This window comes from Parasteatoda tepidariorum, chromosome 5 (genome assembly GCF_982258835.1).
Source record: "Parasteatoda tepidariorum strain Cologne lab strain chromosome 5, Ptep-v5.0, whole genome shotgun sequence".
Classification (NCBI taxonomy): domain Eukaryota; kingdom Metazoa; phylum Arthropoda; class Arachnida; order Araneae; family Theridiidae; genus Parasteatoda; species Parasteatoda tepidariorum.
The window spans coordinates 76,973,437-76,995,704 of record NC_141759.1 but is presented as its reverse complement, the minus strand read 5'-3'; the positions used below and the strand labels follow the sequence as shown (position 1 = coordinate 76,995,704).

The 22,268-nt window shown below is 30.1% G+C and overlaps 1 protein-coding gene across 1 annotated transcript in view; it reads left to right on the top strand.

Annotated features, from left to right (window-relative positions):
- Positions 1-22,268, top strand: part of LOC147809530 (uncharacterized) — a 37,054-nt gene that overhangs the window by 4,643 nt on the left and 10,143 nt on the right. The window contains exon 2 of the mRNA XM_087162863.1: positions 17,098-17,190. Within this exon, the coding sequence (XP_087018989.1) occupies positions 17,098-17,190 (93 nt within the window). The remainder of the gene's footprint in view (positions 1-17,097; positions 17,191-22,268) is intronic.

Here is a 22,268-nt window from a genome sequence, read left to right as displayed (position 1 = left end):
GTCAATCAACTTTGTTTATTCAAAAAAATGAGTAATGTTTGCGATTGCGACTTCTTTTTTTAAAGTCATTTAGCACTTCGTTTTATTAAAGAGTATAATCGTGTTTTTTAATTTTCTTTCAATATTGTCAGTTGAATATATTATCGAATATCATAATTCTTTTGTTTTTATTTTTAAGAAATTAAACCTTACTTAGTTTTTTCGTTCAGAATTCGGTAATTATTCAATTTAACTTTACTATTTATGCAAAATAATAATGATAAAAAATAGTGGTGTTTCAAAAGTGTTTTTTTTTCTTATTTAATTTATTTAACACTTTGTTTTAAGCATTCAATTAATTTTTAACGAACTTATTTTTTAAATTTTCTTTCTATATTGTTAGGTAAATATAGTGATAAATTTCAATTTTATTTATATTCGTATTATTTATTTTTAAACTAAGAAATCATTCGTTATTTGCGCGATCATTTTTAGAAAATATAACATTAATATCTTTCTTAAGCAAAACATATACATCAAATTCATAAATTGATTTAAATCAATCTGAGTATGAAGTTTTGATAGAAATCCGACTTTCTGCGCCTTACAAATAAATGAATTTCAAAAATACTATATCGCGATCAAAACTGACAATGCATCACGATGTAAAATTTCTTATATAGCCCAGTCCTAATCCCAACGTACGCTGGTTGATACGAGTCCTGCATCCGGCTTGCGCCGACCACAGTGCTGACGTGAATTGTCCTCAGTGGTAGACGGATCATGGGTTAGAGTACTTTCGCCGTCAAGCTAACCTGGGAAGTTGTCGTGGGCTTCCTCTCCATGTAACGCAAATGCGGGTTAGTTCCATCAAAAATGTCCTCCACGAAGGTAAATATCTCCCAATACTTGCTCCAAGAGTTTCCTCCCTGTCTTCTGGATTGGGTTCAAAATTACAAGGCTACGGAGTTGAACACTATTGGTCGTAAACCCAAATTTTGGTCGACTGTTCAACGACGGTTTAAAATAAAATAAAATCATATAAAAAACTTTATGCTAATTCACTCCTTTTATTCTTTGATTTAAATCATGATGAAAAATAATACATGATTTCTAATTCCTTATGGAAAGGCGAAAGGCCTTTAGTAATTTATGCCGATCTTTCACACTTGTAAATAGGATTATATTGTAAATATTTATTATTAACTTCTTTTTAAAATTGATATTATTCGTTAAGTATGTACTGTAAATAATGATTATTTCTAACCTGTTTCTCAAACATGTTTGTTATATTGGTAAATTTCCCTTCAACTTGTTCTCCAAATAAGAGACTATGTACTTCTTCTAAAATCTTCTGCTAAGACCTTTAAATAAACCGGACAGACTACTGCTGAAACTTTTTATTTCAAATTTGTTACTCAATGCAAATCTATACTACTCAACTTGACTAAACCTTTTGGACTAGGCTAATTTTGCTTTTCTGTTTATACGAATTTCTAATTTATGTATCATACTCTCTCAGACGAGTAGACCGAACATTTCTATATAATTTTTCTTTGTACATAACTTACATTTCTTGCAAACTTAAATATATCTAGTGCTTTGATCACGTGCTTTTTTTCCTCTCAGCTAAATCATTAGAATATAGATACCTAATGTTTTTACCTCAAATGTTCCTGAAATTTATGATGGAAGGAAAAGAGTCCCTTCTCGTTTGCAGGAATAACAGTTGTCTAATTGGATATTTGTAAGCGGTGTCATGGGTGGGTCAGCCAATCAGGCTTGACACGCATACGTTACGTCGCTTGTAGGTATCCAAATAAATCTTATTTAAAATCTGACTCAACGTGATTATAAACCCAATCCTAAACATTAACACGCTACGCACAACCACGTAATTAGACAGAACCATGACATTGGACACAATTAGATTAGCTGCAAGTATCCAATTACAGGGATGCCCCAACTACTCCGTTTTCTACAAATATTTTTATAACGTGGTACAGCTTTAAAAACTGATGCTAATAGAAATTAAGTTTTTTATTATATTTAAGCCACTTAACGATGAATAGTAAATCTTCAATATGTATGTATCTTCAATATGTATATGCTAAAATTATTTGAAAGTAACGGTCGTTAAAATCACTTTAAATCAGATTTATTGAAACAAAAATCGAGTTTGAATGCATGAAAGTGGTAACCAGAATTATAGTAAGAACAAAATAAAGTAAAACAAGAATAAAATCCAGAACAGTTGGCAGAAATGCGTTAGCCTTAAATTGCCAAATTACTTATGTGGAGTGAATTAAATCTTAGTGTTCGTTTTAAGTAGTTTATTTAAATTAAGTAGTTTATTTAAATATAAAAAATCAAATGTTTATGTGTTAATTAAATGTTTACTACTTCAAATATTAAAAGAAGAAGAAAAAAAAATATCACATGCAAATGTTTCATGCTGCCATCAAGCGGTGAAAATCAGGCATCCTATGTTTCTTCATTGCTGCAATTAAGGATTCTACTTTTTTTCCCTTATATTGTTATAAAGTGTTTACATCAATATGCCAGTTGCTTTTTGTGGCTCAAATACATAAGAAAATAATGGACTTCCTTGTGAACTACGGAACACAAAATTTTAAATTACAAAAAGTGTAAATTATATAAAAATAATATAAGTTTTATTAGAAATTTTGTTCCGATCTCGACATTGTCATGCCTCTAAAAATATTTAAAAAATATATATGCATTAAAAATACCTTTTTTTCATATTTATTTTTTTATACAAAATTACCTCCGAACTTACTTTTTTGTCATTAATATTTAACCTTTGCATGAGATGTATCAAAATGATCTCCCTTAATGTTTTTTTTTCCTAAGGAAATCCTGAAACGATAAACACATTAGAAAACACAATATTTAAGTAACAATTCTTGAAATAATGAAAGCTTTATAGAAATTGGGTTTCGAACTCAAGGTCATTCATGTCTCTCTTCGAAATGTTTCAAAAAATTACATACATTAAAAATAACTTTTCTTTTCTGTTTATTTTTTATCGAAAATTATTTCTCATATACTTTCTTTCTTGTTATTGATGATGACTGAAATTAATATTTGAACAAGATGTATCGCAATGACCACCCTAAACGCGTTTATAATATATATTGAGATTATATACGCGTTTATATTGAGATTGAGATTTTGATAAAATAAGCTCATTTTTTTTAAAAAAAAATTAAGAGTACACTTTAAAATTAAAGATTTGAAAATTATTAATGATATAAAATTTGTCAGAAAACCCATTGCATGAAGAAAAGAAAAAAATATAAATAAAAGTTGTGATATAGTATTGTTTCTTAAATAAATTTGAAATATTCAAAAAAATCAGCTGAACATAAGACATACTTTGGAGTAAGAGGGAAGAAAATGGATAGTAGCAGAGGTCGCTAAAATAATTTTATTTAATATTTCGGTATTGCTAAGTAAATAATGCATAAAACTATTGTTCTATGTTTTACTGCTTCACAGCAATACAGAAAATTAAGTAAAATTATATGTCCGAATTATTCTACTACCGTTCAAATCTTCCTCTTGCTTACTCCAAAAAATAAAAAGAAACGCAAAATAATATCAGAAAATTCAAAATCAAATAATATATAGCATTAAAACTAATGCAAAATAATATTAAGACGAACTCTAGATAATATTAGTTTGCATGCAATCTAGTATTATATAATGCAGAGCAAACAGCGACCTCTTGTATTTTTCTAATATTTCAAATTGTGCAAGATAACGTTAGATTTTACCTATTTTCTGATGTTAGCTAATATTAGGTGCTATACTTGGGATTAGATATATTTTCTACTCTTACACATCGATGTGTTTGAAGTAGTGCACGGGCATCTAAAGGCAAGTTTGAACAACAAAGATATTTCTTTAAAACATTTAACAAATTAGTGATCGTAGATTGAGGCACATTATCAGTAATAGCCCATACGGCCAAATTCTTTTTTTAATTTGATGGATGATCTTCTTGATTGGATGGATGATCTTCTTGATACATTTGTGGCTGTGTGGGATGTTGCTCCATTTATGAAACAGGCATCATACTTAATTAATATTTAAAGTAAAAAATCAAGAATTTTTAATATGAATCATAACAAACATTATCTTAAAGGAAAGAGTGCACTCAGCAATAAAAATATTTTTTTTACAAGAATATACTATAAAAACTTGTGTTAATCATTTCAAAAAGTTTGGTATAAACACATGAAATAAAAGAATTTTACTTTTATTATACAAAGTACCTTAATGGCAATGTGTATTTGTATAAATATCAGGAAATACCTAACATTCAAAGCTATAGCTTCGACTGGGAAACTTCTGGGTAGCATATATACTACCCAGAAGTTTATCAACAAAAACAAAGTAACTTTAACGTACAATAAAAAAACATTTGGTCATTATTTTGCTCTGTTTATGAAGCAGGTGACATAACATCTAAAGTAAAAAATCAACAACTATTTCTTATATGAATCATAATAAACAACATCTATAAAGAGAGACATAACTCACTTTCTAACCCATCAAAATCATCATTTTATTTTTCATATATCATTTTTTTTTATCACAATTTATCTGAAACTTGCTTAATAGTCTTTTAAAACTATATTCTACATAAAAATCAACCGTTAATATTTTTTAAAAATGTTTATTATGCTCATTTTTTTCAAAAAAACATCGAAATTCCCTAGAAATTAGTGAAACTCGGAGTCCACAACAAAAGAAGGGGATACAACTGTCTATAATCTTTATCTACAACGTACTACGATCGGTGCGAATAAATTATCCACTCGAGCATACGCAATTGAAAAATTCAACAAATAAATGCTAAAAATGCCAATCAAGTAAACCAAAGAAAACGATTAAACAATAAAAATGAAAACGGTAGAATTATCAACCAATCAAGTGGGTCTATTTATTAAGAAGTTGGGCAACTAAGCAACAGCCTTAAATAAATTCGCGATCGCAACGCTCGAGTACGCCGTCTAGCGGGAGACTGAAAATATCGGACATTAATTCCATCATAACCATTGGCCATGACGGACGCCATTTTCTTAGCAAATAAGAAGCAAAATTTCCCTAAGGAAAAGACAAAACTTCTTGAAAAAACTAACCAGAACATGCCAAACATTGAAGCAGAACACGTCAAGCATTTGAAGAACAATTTCAGACATGATTTCGGAATACATGATCACTTGCTGTTACACATGTGCATATTACGGTAAAATAATTTTTTCCGTCTTCAATTCATTACAAATTAAAGTGAAGTCAACATTGCTTTCGTCATTCCAAAGAATAAAGTGAATTCAGAACTTACAGAACTGTAATAGTTATAGAATATTCTTCTTCTTCTTTATAGAATAGTATATATTTCCGTATCTATATAATTCGGAAAACAACAATAAAGAATCATCCGAACTACTTAAAATAGTTTTATTTGTGCTGATTATTAATAATTTTTTATCGTTTTCTTGGTAAGCATTTTTTAGTTTTGAAAGAATAATTTCAACTAGAATTCAGCTGTTCTACTTTTAAGCTACATATTCAAATTCATATCGAGATCTTACAATTATAAAATTTTGATATGTGGTATGTTATCTAAAAGTAATGAAGAGATAATCTATGCATATATTATTTGAAAATAAAATTTTCAAACGAAGAACATTTCATTTGGAATTCTGCGGATTTATAAAACAGGTGAGTGTTATGATTTTTATAATAAAAAAATTACTTTTAAATACTTTTTTTTTCTTATTTGATGATAGTTTTTTTACGCCTGTTTAGGAACTATAAGAATAAAAAAAGAAACAAGATAAAAGTTTTTATTTCAATATAAAGTATTCTTAAAATCGTTTTTTTTTCCTAAGAATTCTTTATTTTACATTTTTTAGTTAATAATTTTTTGATAAAAATTGCTGTCAAAATATTTTTTTTTGAAAAATTAAATGGTATAACATTATGTGTTTATGTATACTTCTTGTATATTCTAATGTTTGAAGTAATATATAATTCAGAAAAGTATGGAATAAAAATTCGGTACTTACGTACTAACGCCACCGCCACTACAGATTTGGCGGTTTTTAAGTGCTGCCAATCTAAAATTACGCTTAAAATGTTTGCGACAAATCATAAAATAAAACACTTTATTTAAAATCAAAGTAGTCAATGGGATTTCGGTGGAAAATAGGCCGATAGAGAGTTTAGCATGGATTCAAAACAATCATATCGCCATTTGAACTCTGACAAATAAGATTCCAAATGAAATAACATTTCCAAAACGTACGTTTACTAAGATAAAGTTTCATGTCGTGGGAATTGGTACATTTTCATTTTTTCGGTAAAATATTTCGCTCCTGAAAAAATAAAATTGCATCTTGTTTTGTTTTTGGCAAATCACAAAGACGAATTTTCGTAGCACTAAAAAATGGCGACAAGAAAGAATTGTTTTTTTGATTTTGTTTCGTCAGCATTCTTTATTTAACGTTTTTTAATCTGTAAATAATGACTTTTATTAAAACTTGATTTTTTGATAAAAATTGCTTTCAAAAAACGTTTTTTACAAAATTAAATTTCATAAAATTATGAGGCTTATTGATACTTTTTGTTCATTTTAATTTTTGAAGTAATATGATTCTTAAAACTATGGAATGTAAAGTTTAAATAGGCCTTTCATATTATATCATTAAATTTAGTAAAACTATTTCTCGAGCATTAGGTTTTAACTCTTATAAGAATATACATCAAAAGTTCTAATCAAAAGATCTTTCCTCTTTGCCCTAAATGCCAACAAAACCAGGCATCACCTGAGCACATCTTGAACTGTTTAGGGCTAGAATGGAACGACATCCACTCCTCTCCCCTTTTGGTTTCGGACTTTCTAGATGTCAACGGATTTATTGATCTGGTCTGACCCTGTCAGACCAGATGGGATTTAGCAACAACAAGAATATACATATTTTTTTCTGTTAATGTACAAATATTTTTCCGATGTGTTCCGGATGTTCCTTCCCTAAAAAAGAGATATACCATTTTGTTTTCGTTTGTATAAGGAAGAATATCAAAATTTTTTCTTTTTTAAATTTAATTAGCCACAATAAAGAAGGAGCGTTTCAATGCTACACGCTACATTAAAGACATCTCCAGAGAAACTGAATGACTGTTCATATAGAAATCGCAGGTATTCGTCTCATACAACGCCCCCTATAGTTCGCTGCTATCGCGAAGAGAGATTAGGACATGAAGATAATTTATTTGCAACCAGCTTAATATATCTTTAACCAAATGGCAACAAGCTGAACTAAATTGTAAGCAAATATCAGGTGTTAACATGTAGAATTTAATAGTACTTATTTTAATTAGATAAATTGTAGTTTATTTCAAATATTATTAATTGACTAGCTAAATTATTTATTACGTATTTTTTTTACGTTCTTACTATAGCCAAGGTTTTGTAAGGTAATCCTGTACAATTTATTTTTTGTTACTAACAATAAAGTATGAGTTTTTTCATATTCATAAATAAATTATTGCTTCTGGTTTGTTTGTGCATAATTCATATTTTCATTAGCATTCAATTTATTTAAAAGTACTTCTCTTTGTATAAATAAAAGTTAGTCTTCGTATTTTTTAAATCTTTTTCATATTTGGTTCCTCACAATCTATTAGTGAGAAGAGAAAATACGCTTTATTTACATCAAAATTAACTATCTTTAAATTCATACATTTAGAGTCGCCATGGTGCCAAATAGATTCTAAACTTGCAAATTTAAAAATAAAAAAAAACATGTAAATGTTTGCCCGGGGGTGGCTACGAGTTACCCTTTCTGTGTTGTTTTTTTAAGCTTCTCGTGGGCCACTGCCCGGAAGTTGCCAAGACTTGGCGATAATTTTGCCACAGTTCACAATACGGAAATCTCCCCCGAATGACTCTTGGAAAAAGTATTTTAATATGAAAAATGTATTTCATACAGATTTGAGTTTTATATTAGTAATTTAATATCTTTAAAACTTTTATTATAATAAATAAGTCTTATTATTACAATAGTGAACATTTGCATTATACTCCTACACAACAAAAAAATCTAAGCCAAATTTATTTAGCAACATATTTTAAAGAAGTAAACTATATCTGAATTTATAATTTTGCTATTCCTTAAGATTTTGTCATTGTTTAATTGTTTTGCATTCGAATCATGTCTTGTCAATCATCATATTATGTGAAGTCATCTTTAGAGATGTCTTGGAAAACTGTCTTAAACTTTGTTACTGTAAATAAAAGTAATTATAAGGAGATATTTTTGATATTACTAATTATAAAGTAAATATTATTATAAGGAGTAAAAACAGTAATTATAAGGAGATATTTCTATGTTATGATCTGTCACGCAAACTGCAATCGCAAAGGCACCAAACAGACTTTAAACTTAAGTTATTTTTTATAATGAAATAGAAGTTTATCTGATATGGTATTAAAAAATTCCTTTTTTTTTCTTCATTTTGTTTAGGTTGCTGCTATGGGTCGCACATTGAGGGTTGGCGGGCCGCAGGTTGGGCATCCCTAACTTAAATCACACCTTCAAATACAAAAGAACACTCTTTAAAGATAGATGATACAATAAAAGGCTATATCAATTCACTTTGTTTAGATGTACTTTATTTTTGTAGAACTAAAAAAGTATTAAACACTTAACAAATTTTTGAAATATTATTTCATTTAAATATTTGATAATTTCGTAGAATTTCTTGAATTGAAAATGTGCTCTCGAAAGGTGAAAAAGTGGAAGGTTAAAAGAAATTAGCGAAAATTTGTTTTAGAATAACGAACTGGCTCACATAGATTTAAATTTAAATAACTCATTCTTCTTTTTACAACCATTTTAAATATGGGGGAATATTAAGTTCTAGAGCTAATTTCGTCTCCTAAAAGTAGAAGTAAGGACTACATTTCAAAAGTAGTTGTCAAAATATTTCAAAGAAGTTGCAAGTAACTAATGAAATGTTTTTCCAACCAATGATGTTACTAGTGAGGCAAAACAAAAATTAACCATTAAATGAAATAGTAGCTTAAGTAAAATATGAGACTCCTTACTAAGTTAGAAAACTAATAAATAAAAAAATAAAACAACTTTGACTTATTTGTACTATTTCAAACAGCTTATCAAACAAAATTTCATTCGCTTAATTAGTACAAAATTGATAGTTACTAGACTTTTTTTCTTAAATTTATTAGTTAAAATTGTAAGATGAAAACTATTTCACTTTTCTGCATTGATAAAATGTTTTTTTTTTTTTCTTTTAAAACTTTTCCATTTAATGTTGCTCACTTAAACAGCAGAAAAACAAATCTCCCTAAAAATTATATCCTAGATGATGATAACTAGTAATCTTCAGTTTGTTGTAAACACACATTTTTTGAATCATTATTAGTCACCAACAGTATCCATAGAAATTACTTGCAAATAATACATTAAGAAAAATATTTATCAATATTTTTAATGCATAGGATATACTTTGAAAATATTTTTCTATCTTTATAACTACAATTGTATTTAGTGTTTTTACAAACAATGGCCTATGTTTATTTACTAATCAGAAATTTAAAACAAATTTTTAAAAAATTTTTGACGTGAAATAGAAACTATGATTGCTATTCAATTTTCATGCATCTTGGAACTACAAAGCTTCAGGATGTGAATATATTACACAGGGCAAAACTAGATATAAGACAATGAGAAATAGTCCTGGAACTATTTTTATATACAGTGTCTGTATCAAAAAAGAAATACAGTGTCTGTATATATACAGTGTGGTAGGATATACAGAGTAGTGTAGTAGGATATACAGTGTCTATATCAAATAGAATAAAAAGAAAGCAAGGTTAGAGGGAATGAATTTGTTTATTTTTATTTATTTAAATGCAAATTTTTTTTTAGACTTTTATATGAAATAATCTGATCAAATGTGTTATAAATTATTTAATAGTATTTGAAAAGGAGCAACCAAAATAGTTAAATTCACGACTTTTATCTGGAATGAAATTTATCAACTAAATTCTGAAAAAATTACTTTAAGTTACTCTGAGATGAACAAGTTTTTCTACCAATTTTACATACAACAACTATATATTTAATAAGCTTTAAAAGCAAAAGTAACAGAAAATAAATGCAGTATTTTAAAATCTGTTTAATGTCGACATATTTTACATACAGCAAATGGAGAATTATTAAAGTTTCTTAACTCTTAGTCTATTTTGATTTATTATTTAAATACATCCCATATTCATTATTTAGTTGGGAAATGCCTTTATTGTTGCTTATTTCTTTTCTTAAAAATTTCATGTAGTTATTTAGAAGATTTAAAATTAAAAAAATACGAACAATTTAAATCATGCCAGCCTTAAGTCCTTATAGAACTACTATGAATCACATTGAGAATAAATATAATGTACACTATTTTATTGTTAATATAAAAAAGTCAAGAATTTAAATGAATGAATTATTTTTATGATTTAAATGAATTTATGATAAAAAATTAAGAATTTAAGTGTTTATGAATTTTGTTTATTGGGAAATGCATAAAATTAAAATAATTTAACTTCCCTAATAACTTTGAAAGATTTTGTAAAAAAGTGTAGGATTCTTTCAGAAAAATGCATTCACTAAAATTTGTACTATTCCTTTTCTCAAACATAGAAAATTCAGCTATTGTTTTTTTTTTTTTTCTTTTAAAAATATCAATTTTGTTTTGCGTTCAATAGATTACTACTTGGAACCTGCTAACAGTGAAGTACAAAAAATCACTAAATATGAATACTCAAATGAAATTTATGGTTATAAAAAGTTGAGAATAATCAATAACAATACTTAAACCAAGATCACCACATAATTGTCATTGAGAAACTAAACTTGAAATACTAAAGTGCTGTTACATTACTCAATATTATAATGTAGTTAGAATTAAACTACTTTTTATTATTAATACATGGTGTTGCCGACTTATGCTTGTTTTTAGTGGCGCCATCTATGGCCGAGAATTATTATTAAAACATTTTCCTTCATTTTTAAAATAAATTCAATTGTATTTCAATGAAGGAAGAAAAATTACCAAATAATTTAAAATGAGTAGTCTAAAGGACCAAAGTTTGTTGATTTAACTCAAATGATTTTTTTTTTAAAAAAATCATTGATTTAAATCAACTGATTTTTATATATATTGATTTAAAATATTAAAAAACAGTGTTTTAAGTTATAGATACTTATATTATTTCTTTTCTTAGTTTTAAAATTTATTTTAAATAAATTGCTGCATTAATTAATTTTAGCTAGCGAAATTACTTTCTTTCATGGTATGTGTTAAATTCCAACACATTTGAAATTGCATTTTAAAAATCTTTTGATTCTTGAGATTTAAAGTGCAGATTGAAGTAAACATATAAGTATTTTTTTCTCATAATATGTTTACAGTATCTTTGACATTATCAGATTTTTTATAAAGAAATTTTGTGGAAAAAAATTTAAATGTGTGCATAGATTTTTTTAAAAAAAATTTTTTTTTAGCTTAACTTATCTATTTTGATATAGGATTAAAAATGAATATTTTAATATAAAAATGTATAGACTAAATATTTATTTATTTATTGATGAATTACTACATTTGTAAGCAAAATCTGTTATATTTATTTTGTCATTTTAAAAATCAAGAGAAAAAAAAAAAAGAAATCACAATTTTAAATTAAAATTATGGTTTGGAAATTGAAATTTTGTTATAACTTTGTTCTGATCATTTAATAGTTAAAGTATTCTTTAAATTCTCTGTTTCATCTAGTCTTTAAATTTCAATCATGCATTTGTTTCAAAATGGTTGCTGTTGCTATGCATTCAAAGCTATGTATTATAACAAGTTATGTATTTTAGGCAGTTGGAGCTTCTAAAATATTCGTATAATATAGTTTCAATATTAATTTAATTTTGATTAAACATTTATAAAGTGTTTTTCAGTCAAAGTTTTTACAGTGTATTTGAATTTAAAAAAATCTGAAATTTTTTTTTTTTTTTTTTTTTTAATCAAAAAAATCACGAACCCTTTAAAGGACAATACACTTGCAGAGAAGAATTTGAACAGACAAAACTAAATATAAATATCCAACATCTTCAAGGGAAAATAAGAGACGCTTTTCACAAGAACCTTTATACGAACAGTGAGAGTAGAACATGACAGCCAAAATCTCTTTAATATATATTGTGATTGAATTTTGCAACACAAACCACACTACATATTAATGTGTTTAGCCTAAATCTTTTCAAGACACTTTCAAATCACATTGAGAAACAGGACGCAGTATGGCTCAGATATCATATTTGTTAGACTAACTGAAAATAAAACATCTAATATGTCAGAGATGATTGTGCTCCAGAAAAAAATCTGGATTTTTCGCTCACTGCGATCCGGAAATCCAAGGTTCAAAAGTTTCAAGAAATCATCGATCACATTTATCTATGAAAATTCTTGCATATTTTATTTAAAAATATTAGAACTAGAATTTATGCTTGGCATCTCTTTCATTTGTAAATATTTTTTCTGCTAGAATAATAAATGCGATTAGAGATAAAAGTGAACTTACACATAATTATTCATTTAAACTATGCTGCCTATAATTTATTTAGAATTTTATGTTTTGAAAATATCAATGATTTAAATTTATTAAGACATTAATTTTTTGAAATCCGTCATTAATGATTTTAATCAAGAAATTTACAGGATTTTTGAGTTGGGCTCACAATTACCCCTGATATGTACAATATTGAAACAAAATCTTAAAAAACACAAAATTAAGGCACTTATTAACTTTGGCGACACAGAGGATAAAGCTTATAATAAAAATTGGAAGGAAAAAAGACTGATAATCCATCCCTTTTTTTATAATCATTTTATTAGAAAAAATAAAATGACTACATCTACTTGCTTCACCAAATTGGACAAGCACCTAATATAATATTGTTTAAAGGAACTTTAGGAAATTGCTTCTATTATTAATAATTTAATCTCGTACATTCACTTATAATACTTTGCTGCATTTAATTGTTTGAAAATAGAAAAAAAAAATTTCGAGAAATTTTCTTAATGCTGAGCAATTGGTATCGGTTACAAATTAATATTATTTTCGGGTTTCAATTTTGAAGTGGATACTTTTATTAACGTCTATTGAAATTAAACGTTTCCCTTAGAATAGTAAACTCCACAACACTATTAAATAAATATTAAGATTCTGAATATAAACAGAAAATCAACGTGAGTCGTATATTTAACAAATAATTAGCATTATAAAGAAAATAATTAGGTTTTAGGTATTTAACCAAACACATGGGTGGTAATGAGAAAATAATAACAAATAATAGTTTTTAAAAAAACATACTTATTTCTCAAAAACAACTACATGAAACGATCAATTAGTAGAAAAAATAGCAATTAAAATAGTAAACTACGATTTAAAAAAAATTCAAGCAACGCAAAACAGTTCAAGAAGCGGGTGAGCATCATTCGCTTTCTCTTTACCTCCCCCCCCTCTCCTCATGCGTGGTTACTTATCCACTATCTAACTGCAAGTACTCCTCCGGAGCAATTCTTGGCGGAGCCATACTGTTGAGAACACTGCTTGAAAATATGGTCATGTTGGGTGTCTGTGAATGTGTCTCGTCGAGCTCTACATGAATAAGATATAATCTTAAAAGAGGATCTGGTGACCTCCATGGTGAAATTCATTTTTGCAGAAAAGTCTGTCTTGTTTGCAAACGCGACTCATTGCGAGTACTATGTTTATGAAAAGCATTTTTACCTGGGGCCATTAGACCCCCGTGACCAGTGAAAATATTCATTTTTGAAGATAAATAGGCTATTTTGGGCGTCTGTGAATTAACCTTTTACTCTTCTCTTGCACACTTCTTTTCACATCAATTTTTGAAAAAAATAGATTAGAAAAAACGTATGAAACAGGTGAAATTGCACCATTTAATGGTAAATATGAAAGAAAAGAATATATATTTTTAAGCTCAAGGATCTCTAAATCTGAGTATCCCAATGGGTTTCAGGGTAACGCAATGGATTCCAGAGCAACACAGTGGGTCTCAGAGCATCGCAAATCTCACGCAGCACTCTACTGGATTTCGGTTTAACGCTTTTCCAATGGGTTCAAAGTATCCAATAGATTTTGTAGCAACACTGTCCTCGTGGATTTGGAACAAATAAACAAGCACCTAGAAACAAGCATCTTTTGCAAGGAAACGAAATGTGTTGATATGGCAGTTAATAGACCACTGTTCTGGAAGCTAGCCTCGATTCTAAAACATCCTGATCATCGAAGGCTTCTAACAAGATTTTTGGAGGAAACAATTTGCTGACATGATACTTTGGATTTTGCGTGGCTACAAATGGACCCTAGGATACATTCATACCGTTTAGCACTCGGATGTTAAATCTAGCGACTCCTGTTGCGTGTTTCTTCAAGTCTGTCATTTCTTGTCCCAGAGCCGAAATTTTGCGTTTCAGTATTTCATTTTCGTATTGTGTTGTAGATACGAAGCAAGAAACGACAGATTTCTTCAAATCTGTCGTTTCTTGCTTCAGTGTTTCAATTTCTGCATTGAGTTTAAGCATCTCCGCCTTGTTTCTGGGTCACGTGCTGTAAGGTAAGATACCCATTTGAAGGACTTGTTGCTTATTCAAACTGTTGTATGCATTCTTCATTCTATGACGCAAAGAATTTCTCATTCGAATCTGGTATTTCATAGCCTCTACTTGCTTCAAGAAGGTTGGTTCAACATTCATTTGTCTGACGAGCATGATATCGTCCTCTAACCAAAACACTTTCTGATCTCCAGCAGGATGAGGTTCATAATTCCAACTCAAATAAATGGGACATTCTTGAATATCTATCGTATCGAGCCTGTTCGAACGATATTTTCTCATGTATGACAACCAGTACACTTCAATTTTCCAATTTGTTACAGCTTTATAGCGATTGTTTTGGTTTACCCATTCCATTAAACCTTTGGGCCATAAACTGGCCACGGAAATGACTGAATGATCATGTAACAGGCGATTGATATAAAAATGTCCATATCGCCCAACATCCGGCTTCTTTGACCTAGAACATTGTGATTTTTCACTGGATTCGTAGTAAATGGTATTTGTGAAATGTATAGCTGTCTTAAGCTTTCTCTGTCCTTTGTAATACCTCTCTGAAGCATGTGACACTTTGACCGAATTTCAAGCTTAAAGATAGACGGCTCGGCCACCAACAGCCAGTATCATATGACGATGTAGTTTATAAGAAGTCATTGCATTCGTCTTATTAGACGTGCAACCATCGCACTAGCATTAAAAGGATGAGACCACCAGTTGACTGGTATCAAACACTGACATTTTCATTTTAAAACTGGAAAAGGCATAAGATCGAACAAACACATGATAAAATTTCCATGTGTTGGAAAAGAACATTCGGAACAAGGCAGAAGCCTCTCGACTCAAACCACTGCCTTCCTTAAACACAGGTAACGAACCAGTGTCTTTCAATTCTCGAAAATCACCCGGGTCGTCGTCATAAAATCCAATCTGTTTCAAATCTTCCACATTATCTAGATGATAGAGTTGGCGATAAAGTGATGAAGGTTCAAAATGAACACATGGACATAATTCATGAGCATAACTTTCGGAAGGGCGAGGATTGATTCTATATACAGCACTGGTTCAAGCAATTGTGTTGTTGTCAGTGTGTCTTAAACATTGTTTCTTTATGTTTTTTTATTTATTTTGCTTTCGAAACTGGGCAAAACATTTTTCTTTTTGGAGGTCATCAGCTCAGGGTTTAAGCTGAGTCTAAAAATTCATTAGCAAAAAAGCTAAAATCTGAAAAAAAGTTTTAGCAAAATGCTAAAATGCCATCAGGCTTATAAAATTACTTTATATCAAACAAGTACTGTAAGTTATCTGACAAAGAATAGCTTAATGTACAAGAATATCAAAAAGAATACCTATAACAAAAAAAAAAACACATTTATTATTTATCAAAACATTTTGGTTTATAATTAACAATCTTCCTTTCTTTCATGTTTGCCCATTTTACAAATGCTTCTTGAAAGTTAAATGCACTTTCAGGGCCCTCAATATTAATCATTAACAAATTGTTTACATGGTTGATTAACAACCTGTTTCGAATATTAGTTTTAATCAAATTAAGGCAGCTAAAGCCCCTTTCACAGTCAACAGTGTGCATTGGTATTGTTGCACAATACTCTATAACAGAAGTTATTAATGGGTACTGTTCAGACACATCATTGGCATATAAAAATAAAAGTAATTCATTAAATGACATGTTTTTACATCGTTGCATTAAGATGTGTTTAAATAATCCCCATTCACAAAGTAATTCAGTTTCTGTAAACTGAAAATCTTTTCTGGGAGATTCCGAAAACAAATTGAAAATGCAACGGATTTCCTTTACACCATAATGCTGTAATTCTTCCAAACTATGGGGCATCCTGCTAGGTATAAATATATTGAACATTTCGATTTTATCCAAATCTCCCAATCTATCAGTAATATTTTCAATGATACAGTTTAAAAAATTGTGCATCAAATTACGGAATCTTTCCCTCTGTTTCAGTCCATCTAAAATTATATGGCCCTGAAACTCAAATTTTTCACTTTCCTTCTTAGGCACATCATCTAAAAAACTCATATAATGAGTGCTGGTGCCATTTTTTATTTCTTCTAAACTTGAAATACAAGCCTTCACACTTGATTGAACATATTCAAAATTTAAATTAGATTTTTGAAATATGAGGCTTAATTTATTAATGTTGAACATGATATCATTCATGATGGCAGTGGTTGCTAAAAACAAAAAGTAGTTATATTTTTTAACAACCCTTGAGCAACAGGACGTTTGTCTTCCATTAAAACACTAACAAGAGCTTGCCAGTTGCAATCCAGAGCTGTAACTGAATTCCCCAAAGACAACCACCGAGTTGTTGATAACTTTATGAATTTCCTTGATTTTTGTTCAAGGATATCTTAAACATTCTTCAATCGCCTGGTATTTGCAGGGGAGCATTCAAAATAAGAGTGAATTCTTTTTATTATGTCCTGAAACTTTACCAGGTAAGCATTCTCTCTATTTTTCTTTTCTTCTCGGTGAAACTCATATATTCTAGCCATTTTTGTTGATCGCTATGCTTCATCTCGTTTGATCACGTTTTTTTCGTGAACGCTAGCATCATGGTTCTTCTTGCGAAAGATATTTAGATTTTTTCTCCTTCTTGTTTGATCAAGTTTTTTTCATGGATGTTAGCGTCATGGTTTTTCGCGGAAGCTTTTTTCTAAATGGAATTTAGTAAAATCCTTTAGCAAAAATGCGAAAATGCTTTGTTGAATTTTAGCATTTTTGAGGGGTCTTTTCGCATTTTGCGAAAAAAGCTACCGTAGCGGAAACCCTGCATCAGCTGTTGAATTTCAAAATTTGTATCTTCCGCAAAAAATGCATTCAGTCCATTTGTTTATACAATGTTTGGATTAGTAATGAGTCTTTCGATATTCGTCCAATGACGAATTTTCATCGCAAAATTGACAATCCTTTCAATAGCTGTAGGACCAATACAATTTCCTTCTGTTCATCTTCACGAGCTTTCTGTCTCATCTTCACGAGTACACAAAAAATGCAATATGTTCAACAAACCCCGTGCATCTCGGTAAAATATATTTCAGAGTAACTCTATTCAAATGTATTTTTAGCTTATCACCATCCCAATGGATCTTGGAAAAGTACAATGGTCTTTAGAACAATATAAATAGCAATAGTTGTTAGAGCAGAGTTGTAGAGCATTCAATGGATTCCAGAGCCATCCAAAATCACTTTGCAATCCAAACGCTGTGCAGAGCATTCTAGAGCAGCTCAGTGCATTGCTATGATTAAATACCGTAATCAGCCGAAAAAGATTATGACTCAAGATAAAAAATACTTTTCATATTTTTGATCCTTTCATCAAGACGCGTGTGTAGACATAATTTTCACATGACATGATTTTCTTCAAAAATGAAATTCGCCATGGGGGTCACCCGGACCCTCTTTTAAGATTATATCATATACATGTAGAGCTTGACGAGACAAGTTCATAATCACCCAACATGATCATATTCTCATATTATTTTCAAGCAGTGTTCTACACAGTGCAAAAAGATTTTGGACGGCTTCGGAATCCCTTGGATGCGCCACAGCGCTGCTTTGGCAGCTATTGTTGTTTACATTATTCTAAGAACCATTGTACTTTTCCAAGATCCATTGGGATTATGATACGCGAAAAGTCCATTTGAATAGAGTTACTCTTAAATATATTTTGCTGAGATGCACGGGGTTTGTTAAATATATTGCACTTTCTGTGTTCTCATGAAGATGAGACAGAAAGCACCTTTGGAAAGGAAATTGTATTGGTCATACAGATATTGGAAGGATAAAATTGTCGATTTTGGGATGAAAATTTTTTATTGGACGAGTATCAAAAGACTCATTCCCAATCCAAACATGATTTCAATGAAAAGACTGAAAGCAGTTTTTGCGGAAGGTACAAATTTTTAAACTCAACAGCTGATGACATCTACAACGAAAATTGTTTTGCCCGATTGGATTTTATGATGACTGCTCGGGTGATTTTCGAGAATTGAGAAACACTGGTTCGTTACCCGTGTTTAATAAAGAGATAATAGCCTATCTGTAATCTTGAAACACGGTCAAAGTGTCTCGTGCTTAAGACAGCTATACATTTGGCAAATGCCATTCACTAGGTATCCATTGAGAAATCACAATGTTCTGGATCAAGGAAGCCGAGTGTTGGGCGAGGTGGTCATTTTTATATCAATCGCTCGTTACATGATCATTCAGTCATTTCCATGGCAAGTTTATGGCCCAAAGGTTTAATGGAATCAGTAAATCAAAAAAATCGCAATAAAGATCAGGGGTCTGTTTAGAAGAAAGTTGGGTCCGTTAACGGACCCTTCACAAAATATCTTTTCATAAAAACGGACCCTTCACAAAATATTTTAACTTAAAAACGGACCCTTCACAAAATGATTTTTCTTTTAATCGGACCTTTCACGAATTTGTTTATCTTCATTATTGTTTTGTTAATCGAATAAACCCTTCCCAGGGCAGAAAACAAGAAAGATGGATGTAAACGAATTAAGTTTTGTCTTCGGCAGACGATTCTTCCATTATTCGTCCGAAATGAATATTCTGCGTTCAGCAGTATAGGCTAAATACCAAATATTTGTATGTTGCATCTCTAATTTAGAAGCAGCAATTGTTTTTTATTTTTGAAAATTTAATTTTTTAATTATAATTTTACAGTGTTGAGCATAATCTTGTATGATTTTACAATTTAAAAACTCCTTGAAAAAGTTTTTTTGTAATAACAGACCCTACTTGCACAAATTCATAAATCCCCTGGTTGAAAGAATGTGAGTAATTTTTTCACAATTTCACGAAAAACAGACCTTTCGCAAAATGTCTGGACAGACCCTTGAAGATGTAATAGATTGGAAAATTGAAGTAATACTGGTCGTCCCGCATGAAAAAATATCATTCGAACATGCTCGATACCATGGATATTCAAGAATGTCTCATTTATTTGAGATGGGATTATGAAAATCATCCTGCTGGAGATCAGAAAGTGTTTTGGTTTGAGGACGATATGCTTGTCAAACAAATGAATGTTGAACCAACTTCTTCAATCAAGTAGAGGCTATGAAATACCAGATTCAAATAAGAAATTCTTTACGTCAAAGAATGTATACTACAGTTTGAATAAACAACAAGTATTTCAAATGGGCATTTTAGAGCACGTGACCCAGAAACAAGGTTAAGAGATGCTTAAACTCAATGCAGAAATTAAAACACTTAAACAAGAAATGAGAGATTCGAAGAATCAGACAATCCCAATACAATACGAGAATAAAACACTGAAATGTGAAATTTCAGCTCTAGAACAAGAAATGATAGACTGGAAGAAACACGCAACGGAGGCCGTAAGTTTAAATATCCTTGAAGTAAACGGTATGAATGCATCCTACAAAAATATTTTTCCTCCAAAAATCTTGTTCGATGACTTTGTTGATGATCAGGATTTTATTGTACCGAGGCTAACTTCCAGAACAATGGTCTATGAACTGCCATGTCAACACGTTTCGTTTCTTTGCAGAAAACTGGGTCCTTGTTCATTTGTTCCGAATCCATGAGGACAGTGTTGCTATAAAATCCATTGGGATACTTTAAAACGATTGGAAAAGCGTTGGTTTGAAATCCAGTAGAGCCAATCCAGTAATTCAGTAGCTTGAGATTTGTGATGCTCTGAAACCGTTGTGTTGCTCGCAGATATAAAGCATCTTGAGCTTGCAAACACAGGTTTTTTTTCTTTTATATCAACGGAGCAATTTCACTTGTTTTATTTATATATATTTTTCCAAAAATTGATCTGAAAAGAAGTGTGTATGATGCTTTCATAAGAGCAATTTTTCAATTTTCAGTTGTCCCGCTGTGGACTGATCGTTAAGACCTGGGTTGGCAAGGTTTAGGACAGAATGGATTAATCCACGGTTTAAACCGTCCTGTCCAAAACCCCTTTGTCCAAAACTGTCCAAAACCCTTTTACTCAAATTATGTCGCAATTTTATCTGAATAATATTTAAGAGGTAAAATAAACATAGAACTAATAACGTATTGATAATTAAATATACTGGAGAATATTTGTTTTTAAAAGTATGTTTTATTAATATTGTTTGACTCTTCAATTTAAACAAAGGAAGATTAATCAGTAATCAAGTTCAATTGGTCCTCTCATTCAATAGTACATAACTGAAGTTTGGCCTTGCTATACAGGTTAAAATATTAGGGACTAAGTGCTTGGTTCGTCATAAACAGGTTTATTTATCTATAGTACTATTCAATAATACTTTTATTTCATTCATGTTCAATTCTTTCAGCATAGTGGTGATACATCACCAGTGTCAGTAACTGAAACTGATGTTATGCCCTTCAAAACTGTTAATACATTTTTCAGTTATTTTGTATTTTCAATTTAAACTAATATATTTATATTTAAAAACATTTTTTTTAAAAATAGATTTCTTTTTTATCATCCTGTAATGCAGAAATTATAACATTTTTTTAAAAAAATATTGTAAAAAATTAAAGGTTAATTTTTGAACAAATTTAGTTTTTTTTTTAAGAAAAATTATTATTTTTTAATATTGCCATATTTATTCTTATGCAAAAATATTATTCATCAGTATTAAAAGCATATTTATATTTAAAGGATTAGTTATTCACTTTTGTTGTTCAATGAATTGTGGAGCTTCAAAAAATATAAACCTTTTCCTATTATGTTATGTTATTTTCTTTTAATAAGTTATAGTAAATTGTATAAAAAATATCAAATATTTATTGATACATGTAATAATTATGTGTACAATGGTTATACCTATAGAATTTTTACCTTTTACCAAAGTTCAAGGTTTTGGACAATTTAAGACAGTTTAACCCAGTTTAGGACAGTTTTACCCAGTTTAGGACTGTTTTACCCAGTTTAAGACAGTAAAACCCACGTGTCCTGTCCAAAACCAGTTTAGGACGTCCAAAACCCCAACCCTGGTTAAGACACGGTTCCCAGCAGATCACCGAAGTCAAGCATCACTGGCTACGATCAGTGGGCGGGTGGGTGACCACTTGGATCAATCTGCGTAGGGACCGAGGGTGTGCGATATTGGTCCTCGTTTAACTGTTCTACCGTAAAGTGCTCGACTTCGCGTGCAGGTCGTCGGGCTACCGAAGCGGGGGTGCCATCCCCTCTGCAGAGGATCATAATTGTGATGTCATGTCTTCGGATCATCCTCAGGGGTGTTTCCCAAACCGTCGCCAATAGCCCATCGTGCAGCTCTAGTGCGACGTAAATTAACTACAACATCAATTTTCAGTCGGCTGGGGAATTTGGTCTAGCAGAAAATTTTCGGTGTCAAGGTTTTTTGTGACACGTCAAATTGTTATTGTTTAACATTACATTTGAAATTCTGCTCAAAATTAAAATTTTACACATTGTAATGGCTCCTAGATGGTTGAATTTATTGTCATTTGACTGTAAACTGACGATATTTTACGTTAAAGCCGTGTCATGGTGAGCACAGTATGCTACCCC